Source organism: Petromyzon marinus, unplaced genomic scaffold, assembly GCF_048934315.1.
Source record: "Petromyzon marinus isolate PM22_M1 ecotype Great Lakes invasive population unplaced genomic scaffold, UKy_Petmar_22M1.pri1.0 PM_G_Scaffold_25, whole genome shotgun sequence".
NCBI classification, from domain to species: domain Eukaryota; kingdom Metazoa; phylum Chordata; class Hyperoartia; order Petromyzontiformes; family Petromyzontidae; genus Petromyzon; species Petromyzon marinus.
The window spans coordinates 764,014-774,631 of NW_027422817.1; the positions used below are offsets into that span (position 1 = coordinate 764,014).

General features: G+C 51.5%; 1 protein-coding gene across 1 annotated transcript; it reads right to left on the bottom strand.

Moving 5' to 3' along the window:
• Positions 1–575: 575 nt before the first annotated feature.
• On the bottom strand, positions 576–7,189 carry LOC142913364 (uncharacterized). The gene is made up of 6 exons (XM_076060886.1): positions 6,865–7,189; positions 5,826–6,185; positions 2,973–3,221; positions 2,368–2,518; positions 2,145–2,205; positions 576–1,650 (listed from the first exon to the last, which is right to left on the bottom strand). Exons 1-4 carry the CDS (start codon positions 6,959–6,961, stop codon positions 2,394–2,396), a joined length of 831 nt encoding a protein of 276 aa, XP_075917001.1. The 5' UTR covers positions 6,962–7,189; the 3' UTR covers positions 576–1,650; positions 2,145–2,205; positions 2,368–2,393.
• Between the last annotated feature and the right edge of the window lie 3,429 nt (positions 7,190–10,618).

A 10,618-nucleotide genomic window follows, 5' to 3' on the forward strand; every position in this document is an offset into this window, starting at 1 on the left:
TCAGCAAATCCATGCAGCACCAGAAGTCGCATTAATGGTGAGTGTTATAACAACATTATTTAAAAGAATAAATTCAGAGGCTTATTATACTGACATTTAGTTGAATTCACTTTTAAAATATATTATATGGCTCTCACTGAAATACATTTCCAAATTTTTTGCTTTCATGGCTCTCTTAGTCAAAAAGGTTCCCGACCCCTGATATAGTGTGTAGTGTATAGTGCGTAGTGTAGTATATATAGTGTAGTATATATAGTTTAGTGTATAGTGTAGTGTATAGTGTAGTGTCTAGTGTAGTGTATAGTGTGGTATACATAGTGTAGTATATATAGTGTGTAGTGTATAGTGTAGTGTATAGTGTAGTATACATAGTGTAGTATATATAGTGTGTAGTGTATAGTGTAGTGTATAGTGTAGTATACATAGTGTAGTATATATAGTGTGTAGTGTAGTGTGTAGTGTAGTACACTAGTACAGCACACTGGTGGGTTAGCGAGCCAAGCAACAACATTTGCACTCTGGATACCGTGACATTTCGCCAGCAATCACAACAACCAGCTTCATCAGGCGACAGCCACATTTGTACATTGATTTATTTACACAATCTAACCCGGCTGATATCAGTTCGCCGAAAACCAACAGTGTCAAACTATGAAAGTACCGCGGCATCGCGGGAGCGGCCGATGAAACTGGCCGGGTTCGGGGAGAAATAAAAAACTGAGACGCTGACGGGGCGCACGAAGGCTCACGGCGTTGTACGCGCCTCGTGACGCCGCTTGTTGCCTCGATAAAACAATAATATAAACCGCCGGCCGGCCGGCACATGTGGAACTCCCTTCGTGCCGGACGTCGTGACGGACCGTGCCGATGTCGCCGCTCGTTGACCCCCAGCCACGCGAGGGCGAATTTAAATTCTCCCCCCCCCACCCCCCTCTCCCTGGCTCCCTGGCACCATGCCCAGTCGCCTCCCTTCCAACGGCACATGCCGGGGGAAAGCACTGGCAGGTGAGAGACCGTCACGAGTCTAAAATAAAATAATAAAAAACTGCGTCCAGTAACAGAGAGCTCTTTCGTAAAAAAAATCCCCCCCCCCCCATAAAAACAAAAGTCAAAAGCCAAACTTTGGCACTGATTGTTGGGATCACACAACAACAACAAATCTTCTTGGTTCTTTCGGTGAAGTCACGTAGAAGGGAAATAATACAATAATAAAAATAAAACATAAAATAATAAAATTCTCACGACGTCTCGGCCACAACACAAGCAGCCGAAACGTCGGGAGAATCTTATCACGTTATGTTTTATTTTTATTAATTCCCTTCTACGTGGTGACTTTACCGGAAGAACAAAGAAGATGAATCCCTGCAGTCTCCGCTACAGTCCAGATCGTCGCACGCGGGGGTTCATCCGCTCGTGAAGCCGCCCACGGCGACAATCCCCAGCGTTGCCCCGGCAACTGGAGGCACGGTAAGGTGGAGCACGGCAAGGTGGAGCACGGCAAGGTGGAGCACGGCAGGGTGGAGCACGGCAAGGTGGAGCACGGCAAGGTGGAGCACTCTCCCTCCTCGGGCACCCCCCCCCCCCCCCCCCCCGCGCCGCTTCTCAAACATCTTCCTCCCCTTCCTCGTCGTCATCTTCGTCTTTGAAAACCTGCGCGGGTCAGAATAAATAAGAGAGACGGTGACCGACTCCACCCCCCCCCCGCCCCTGGGGTGGCCAGAAGTTGCTCACCGCTCGCCCGCCCACCAATGGCTCCCTTTAAGAGTGTGCTCCTAATCTCAGCTCGTTACCTGTATAAAAGACACCTGGGAGCCAGAAATCTTTCTGATTGAGAGGGGGTCAAATACCTATTTCCCTCATTAAAATGCAAATCAATTTATAACATCTTTGACATGCGCTTTTCTGGATTTTTTTTGTTATTCTGTCTCTCGCTGTTCAAATAAACCTACCATTCAATTATAGACTGATCATTTCTTTATCAGTGGGCAAACGTACAAAATCAGCAGGGGATCAAATACTTTTTTCCCTCACTGTATACACTACACTACTATACACTACACTATACACTACACTATACACTACACAGAATACGGAGAGAGACACGGATGGAATGGGCCTCTGTGCGCGGGCGGTGTGCCACTCACGTAGCCAAGGTCGTCCTCCGCGTTTCTCCGCGGTGGCTTGGGGAGAGTGGGGGGTTCCTCCCTGCACGCATGTGGGTAGTGGAGGGGTGGTGGGGGGGTAGCGGGGGGGGTGGTGAGGTAGCGGGGGGGGTGGTGGGGGGGGCACAGCGGCAGGTCGTCACACAGGTAACCCCGCAGGCACCGCCAACGTCCGCCCGACGTCCGAGAGAAGCGAGCGACTCACGTGGGGCCCCAGGGCTCGTGACGACGCTACCGCTGCCGGCGGCGGCGGCAGCAGAGCAGCAGATTGGCTGCCAGGGCGAGGGACACGGCGAGGATTGCGGCCGGAATGGCCCAGCTGGCCCAGCCCGCCGCCGCCGCCTCCGCCGCCTTCTCTGCGTGGCACAACGATCCCCCGCGTGGCGTTAGCGTGCTGCTGTAGCACGACGACAACAACCATCGTGACAACAACCACCGCAATGACAACACGCGCCAGGCTAGGTGCACTTTAAGGCTCGTGCTGCTTGCACCCAGGCGTTGCGGGTTGAGGGAGTGAGATGAAGGACAGACAGAGACAAAGTTCCCCCGTAAAAGCCCTAGCAGACTGTTGGGGCAGGTGCCGCTAGCGAGTATCAGCAACTATGAAGGCCTTGATTGTGACAAACGAGGGGATGGGTGGCCAGAACAGGGACACGCACACGGACAGGCACACACACACGCACACGGACAGATATGCATGCACACGGACACACTTGCATGCACACGGACAGACACGCACCAACACACATGGTTGCACACACACACATACTAGGACACACACGCATGCAACATTCAGAGATGCGAACAAACCTGTTTGTGTGTCGAGTTGCCTGTTCGGACCGAAAGTCGTGAGTTCAACTGGCGTGCAACAGACGGCGGTGGTGGCGTCTACATCTGTAGAACGTGAAGAACCAGTGGCATCTACATCTGTAGAACGTGAAGAACCAGTGGCATCTACATCTGTAGAACGTGAAGAACCAGTGGCATCTACATCTCCAGAAAGTGAAGAAGCAGTGGCATCTACATCTCCAGAAGGTGAAGAACCAGTGACATCTACATCTGCAAAACGAGAAGAACCAGTGACATTAACATCAACAGAATACGAAAAACCAGTGGCATGTACATCTGCAGAACGTAAAGAACCAGTGGCATCTACATCTCCAGAAGGTGAAGAACCAGTGGCATCTACATCTGCAAAACGAGAAGAACCAATGGCATCTACATCTGCAGAACGTGAAGAAACAGTGGCATCTACATCTGCAAAACGAGAAGAACCAGTGGCATCTACATCTGTAGAACGTGAAGAACCAGTGGCATCTACATCTGTAGAACGTGAAGAACCAGTGGCATCTACATCTGCAAAACGAGAAGGACAAGTGGCATCTACAGAATATGAAAAACTGGTGGCATCTACATCTACAGATTATGAAGAACGAGTTGCATCTACATCTGTAGAACATGAAGAAACAATGGGATCTACATCTGTAGAATGTGAAGAACCAGTGGCATCTACATCTGTGGAATGTGAAGAGAACGTGAAGAACCAGTGGCATCTACATCTGTAGAACATGAAGAAGCAGTGGCATCTACATCTGTAGAAGGTGAAGAACCAGTGACATCTACATCTGCAGAACGTGAAGAACCAGTGGCATCTACATCTGCAGAACGTGAAGAACCAGTGGCATCTACATCTGCAGAGCGTGAAGAACCAGTGGCATCTACATCTGCAGAAGATAACGAGCTTTTGGTCTCTGTGTGAGTCTATGGGTTTCTGTCTGAGTAGACTATGGGTGTCTGTGTGATGAGTCTATGGGTCTCTATGTGAGTAGTCTATGGGTCTCTGTGTGAGTAGTCTATGGGTGTCTGTGTGATGAGTCTATGGGTCTCTGTGTGAGTAATCTATGGGTGTCTGTGTGAGTAGTGATGAGTCTATGGGTCTCTGTGTGATGAGTCTATGGGTCTCTGTGTGAGTAGTCTATGGGTGTCTGTGTGAGTAGTCTATGGGTCTCTGTGTGATGAGTCTATGGGTGTCTGTGTGATGAGTCGATGGGTCGCTGTGTGATGAGTCTATGGGTCCCTGTGTGAGTAGTCTATGGGTGTCTGTGTGAGTAGTCTATGGGGCTCTGTGTGAGTAGTCTATGGGTCTCTGTGTGAGTAGTCTATGGGTCTCTGTGTGAGTAGTCTATGGGTCTCTGTGTGAGTAGTCTATGGGTGTCTGTGTGAGCAGTCTATGCGTCTCTGTGTGATGAGTCTATGGGTGTCTGTGCGATGAGTCGATGGGTCTCTGTGTGATGAGTCTATGGATCTCTGTGTGAGTAGTCTATGGGTCTCTGTGTGAGTAGTCTATGGGTCTCTGTGTGAGTAGTCTATGGGTCTCTGTGTGAGTAGTCTATGGGTCTCTGTGTGAGTAGTCTATGGGTGTCTGTGTGAGTAGTCTATGAGTCTCTGTGTGAGTAGTCTATGGGTGTCTGTGTGAGTAGTCTATGAGTCTCTGTGTGAGTAGTCTATGGGTCTCTGTGTGAGTAGTCTATGGGTGTCTGTGTGAGTAGTCTATGAGTCTCTGTGTGATGAGTCTATGGGTGTCTGTGTGATGAGTCGATGGGTCTCTGTGTGATGAGTCTATGGGTGTCTGTGTGATGAGTCGATGGGTCTCTGTGTGATGAGTATATGGGTCTCTGTGTGAGTAGTCTATGGGTCTCTGTGTGATGAGTATATGGGTCTCTGTGTGAGTAGTCTATGGGTCTCTGTGTGAGTAGTCTATGGGTCTCTGTGTGAGTAGTCTATGGGTGTCTGTGTGAGTAGTCTATGGGTCTCTGTGTGATGAGTCTATGGGTCTCTGTGTGAGTAGTCTATGGGTCTCTGTGTGAGTAGTCTATGGGTCTCTGTGTGAGTAGTCTATGGGTGTCTGTGTGATGAGTCGATGGGTGTCTGTGTGATGAGTCTATGGGTCTCTGTGTGAGTAGTCTATGGGTCTCTGTGTGAGTAGTCTATGGGTCTCTGTGTGAGTAGTCTATGGGTGTCTGTGTGAGTAGTCTGAGTCTCTGTGTGAGTAGTCTATGGGTCTCTGTGTGAGTAGTCTATGGGTGTCTGTGTGATGAGTCGATGGGTGTCTGTGTGATGAGTCTATGGGTCTCTGTGTGAGTAGTCTATGGGTCTCTGTGTGAGTAGTCTATGGGTATCTGTGTGAGTAGTCTATGGGTGTCTGTGTGAGTAGTCTGAGTCTCTGTGTGAGTAGTCTATGGGTCTCTGTGTGAGTAGTCTATGAGTGTCTGTGTGAGTAGTCTATGGGTGTCTGTGTGATGAGTCGATGGGTCTCTGTGTGATGAGTCTATGGGCCTCTGTGTGAGTAGTCTATGGGTCTCTGTGTGAATAGTCTATGGGTCTCTGTGTGAGTAGTCTATGAGTGTCTGTGTGAGTAGTCTATGGGTGTCTGTGTGATGAGTCGATGGGTCTCTGTGTGATGAGTCTATGGGTGTCTGTGTGATGAGTCGATGGGTCTCTGTGTGATGAGTCTATGGGTCTCTGTGTGAGTAGTCTATGGGTGTCTGTGTGATGAGTCTATGGGTCTCTGTGTGGTGAGTCTATGGGTCTCTGTGTGAGTAGTCTATGGGTCTCTGTGTGATGAGTCTATGGGTCTCTGTGTGGGGCAGTGCCAATTCTCACCGATGACAGAGAGGTTGACCCTCCCCTCGAAGTTGCCGTGGGGGAAGGTGGCCACACGACAGAGGAAGAGGCCCCCGTCGCCATGACGCACGTCCAGCAGCTCCAGCGAGACGTCGCCGGGCGGCCCCCCACTGCGGAACCGCAGTCGGCCCGCGAGGGACGAGTTGGAGTACGCCGTGCCGTGCAGCGGGCTGAGCGCGGCCAAATTGGCCCCCGCCCAGACGTCGTCACGGGAGGCCTTCAGCCAGTTGGCCTGCACCACCACCACGGCCGCACCCCACAGGACGCAGCGCAGCACCGCCACCTTCTGGCCGACGACCGCCGTGACCTGGCCGTCCGTTTCAACACCCACACGAGGGGCTGGGTGGGAAGACCACACAAAGACCCACACACACAGTGCGCTAACCACTGCACCACCACTCCCCACACTCACACACACTGTGTGCTAACCACTGCACCACCACTCCCCACACACAGTGCGCTAACCACTGCACCACCACTTCCCACACACTCACACACACAGTGTGCTAACCACTGCACCACCACTCCCCACACACATACACTGCGCTAACCACTGCACCACCACTTCCCACCCACACAGTGCGCTAACCACTGCACCACCACTCCCCAAACACACACACAGTGCGCTAACCACTGCCCCACCACTCCCCCTTCACACACACAGTGCGCTAACCACTGCACCACCACTCCCCACACAATCACACAGTTCGCTAACCACTGCACCACCACTTCCCCTTCACACACAGTGCGCTAACCACTGCACCACCACTCCCCACACACACAGTGCGCTAACCACTGCACCACCACTCCCCACACACTCACACAGTGCGCTAACCACTGCACCACCACTCACACACACTGCGCTAACCACTGCACCACCACTCCCCCTGCGCTAACCACTGCACCACCACTCCCCACACACTCACTCACACACAGTGCGCTAACCACTGCACCACCGCTCCCCCCACAATCACACAAACTGGCACCCGATTTATCGATCACCTCCGGCTCTGCTCACCGTGGCTGCTGCACGTGACGAGGTGGTCGTGGTGGAGGAGGAGAGGCAGGATGAAGGAGAAGAGTAGGCCAAGTTTGTAGAGTTTCGACATCGCCATGAACCCCACACGCAGCCACGCGTTCTCCTCACCCAAGCCATGTGCTGAGAAAATCGATTCAAGGTTAAATTAAAACTCGGATCGATTCTATGGGGATAACAAATGCGAATTGATAGTGGTCAAAAATGAAGCCGATGGCATCGATCCCTATTGGGACTGCATTGGAATTGACGTTGGTCGTGAGTGGAAAATGTAATCGAATACATTTTCGATAACATGGGAATTATAGTGATTTGTTCTAATGAAATGGATTCACATTAGGACAGGTGTCTTTTATACAGGTAACAAGCTGAGATTAGGAGCACTCCCTTTAAGAGTGTGCTCCTAATCTCAGCTCGTTAGCTGTATAAAAGACACCTGGGAGCCAGGAATCTTTCTGATTGAGAGGGGGTCAAATGCTTATTCCCTCATTAAAATGCAAATCAATTTATAACATTTTTGACATGCGTTTTTCTGGATTTTGTTGTTGTTATTCTGTCTCTCACTGTTCAAATAAACCTACCATTAAAATTAGAGACTGATCATTTCTTTGTCAGTGGGCAAACGTACAAAATCAGCAGGGGATCAAATACTTTTTTCCCTCACTGTACGTATATTACTGAGTAGCGAAACTTTGGGGCTAATGATGTGAAGTGATAGGCAACTAAGCCATTAAAATAATCATATATGTTGAACTTTCGCACCGTACGTAGCCAACTGTGCTGATCGGATGTGCGGAACAATGTGTCGCAAGGTGGTCGGGCGGTGGGACAGGAGTTATGTTTATGAAACGGTGGCATGTGTGGCTCCAATTGGTGGGTTAATACGGTAGCTGGAAAATGCCATCTTTGCTTTGCCAGCATCAGTTGTTTATGGGCCAAGTGCTTTCCTGGAACATTTGGAATGCGGAGGCAATATCTTCATCAGAGCTTCTTCCGGGAGGTAGGAATAAAGTCCACTCAGCTTTTCTGCAGTGAGCATCCAACTCACAATCCATCTCACAATCAAGGCGATGAGTTCACACCCGAGTCTGGGATGAATTTAGCCCCTCATCTCTGCAAGCACAATAAAACGAGGATCCCATTATAGATAGCGGGTTGCCTTCGAGAGGACTGACTCCCCACCATGGGGAATGGGGAGTGTTCACCGCTGACTCAACGGAGGTGAGCACCACAGCGGCAGCCGTAACAATCGGCCACGAGTTTCTACATTACCACAAAGTTCCTGATTATAAATTCATCGCTTGCAACCTGAAACTGGGAACGCGAAAAAAAAACGCCCAAAGGTAGAGGTTTTTTTTTTTTTGCGGTAGAGGCGGGGGGCGACTTTTGGCCGAGATTACTTGAGACGAGGTCAACGTTAGACGACCCCCGTGTCCTTGACGACCCCACTCAGTCGACACACGGGGCCCAACTCTTCTTCGCTGTGCAGGAGAGGTCGGGGTCCACTTAGGCTATCGGCAAGACTAAAGCTTCGCCCCGGTTTGCTTACCAGGACGTCTGCCCCACGACCGGGCTGAAGGTAATGTGGGACACAAAAAAAACACAAAGGTCCCCTCGTATAGCATTAACAGACTGTTGGGGCAAGTGCTGCTAGCCAGCGTCTATGAAGGTCGGCACTGTGGCACGCGAGGGGGTGGGCAGCACCACGCCCGGTCGCCACCTTTGTCTCCCCGCAGTGGCGATGTTTACACACCTCATCAGATACTAATTTGAGTCCGAGTCGACCTCGGGGAGACCCAGGACCGGTTCAGATAATCGTCACCGGTGTTGGCCGTGAGCGGGAATCGAACTTGGGCAGCCGGGTTCGTGATGCAGTGCACTAACCGCTACACTACATGGGACACAGATGCATGCACACACACACACAAAGATACACACACACGCACACCAACACTGGGCGAAGTAATGAATACGATGAAATAGCGACGTCTTCTTCCACAGTCATTCTACTTATATGATTTGGGTTGCCATCTCTGAGGGACAAACCACTTAAACATATCGTGAGAATAATACGTTGTATGAGCTGAAAATGGGAGAAACCACGTGTTAATGCATCATCTCGTGTAGTTGTAATCTTACGTAACTGACAAAAAAACTAGACTTTTAACTTTCCCCGGGGGGAACAGTTTACTGGATTCCCAGCACAGCCACGATTATGGGAGAAAACCAGGACAAGGTGGCAACGCTATAACAACAACAATAATAATATAACCCAGACGTGGGTGTTGATGTCGTGGGGTCGCTTATGTCTGCAGCCGCACCAGTCGGCCAAATGGTCGCAACGCCGTGCGATGTAGGGAAAGGCGCCGCCGAACGCAACCCCCTCGTGGCGCACTTCAGAGGACTCAATAATCAACTTCGTTGGTCTCCGAGATAAACAGGATCAGCGCGCGCTGAATGGTTCGAGCGGCGTTGAACTTCTTCGCACGTGCGCACGTGGCGAACCACGCTCGCTGTGATCGTTCGCGCTGGCCGTCTTGTCATACGCGTAGGGGCATTTAAGCTGTCACGTCGTTCGTGCTGCTGTTGATCCGTGGGGGTGAAGGGGGAGGTGGAGGAGGGGGTTCCGTGAGGGTGCAGAAAACATAAATAGGCGGGCCCACTGCATGCGGTGTTCATTATGGACGCGCCGCGCCGGCTAAAGGACGGGAAGTCGTTTCACTCTTAGGAAGGAGGGGCATTGAGAGAGAGAGAGACGCACACGGAGCAAAGCTTAAGAAATGGAGACCTACTACCCGAAGGCGAAGGGCCTGGAAACGGGATCCGGCTCGGATGGAACATGCAGAGACGGATCTCCCGGCAGTCAGCCACCCACTCACCCACCCGCCCACTCACCCAGCCACTCACAACAACCGCCACTAATTGGCGGTGACGTCACCACGACGCTTGTGCCAGGCTCACGTGGTTAGCATTAATTAATTAAACCATCTCCACCTTCAATTAATTACCGCTTACCACGTGACCCTGGCACAAGCGTCGTGGTGACGTCACCGCCAATTAGTGGCGGTTGTTGTGAGTGGCTGGGTGAGTGGCTGGGTGAGCGAGCAGGTGAGTGAGTGGGTGAGTGGCTGAGAGAGTGGGTGAGTGGGTGGGTGAGCGTGTGGGCGACTGGGTGAGTGGGTGAGTGGGTGGTGAGTGTGTGGGTGAGTGGGTGGTGAGTGTGTGAGCGACTGGGTGAGTGAGTGTGTAGGTGAGTGGGTGAGTGAGTGAGTGTGTGAGGTGAGTGTGTGAGCGACTGGGTGAGCGACTAGGTGAGTGTGTGGGTGGATGAGTGGGTGGGTGACTGTGTGAGTGAGCAACTGGGTGAGCAACTGGGTAAGTGAGTGGGTGTGTGAGTGTGCGTGCGACTGGGTGAGTGAGGGGGTGGGTGAGTGTGTAGATGAGTATGTGAGCGACTGGACGAGTGAGTGTATGAGTGTCTGGGTGAGTGGGTGGGTGAGCGACTGGGTGAGTGTCTGGGTGAGTGGGTGAGTTTGGCGCAGTAGGAGGCACAGGTGGTGCATCAGCCACTCATCTCAGTCAGTCGACCCGTGGCATCTGGGTCTGCCCCGTGACCTGCCAGCGGGCGTTCGACACTTCACGTGGCCTCAGGGTGCACATAGCCTGGCACAAGCGTCGTGGTGACGTCACCGCCACTTAGTGGCGAATGGCGGTTGTTGTTGTTGTTGTCAAAAAC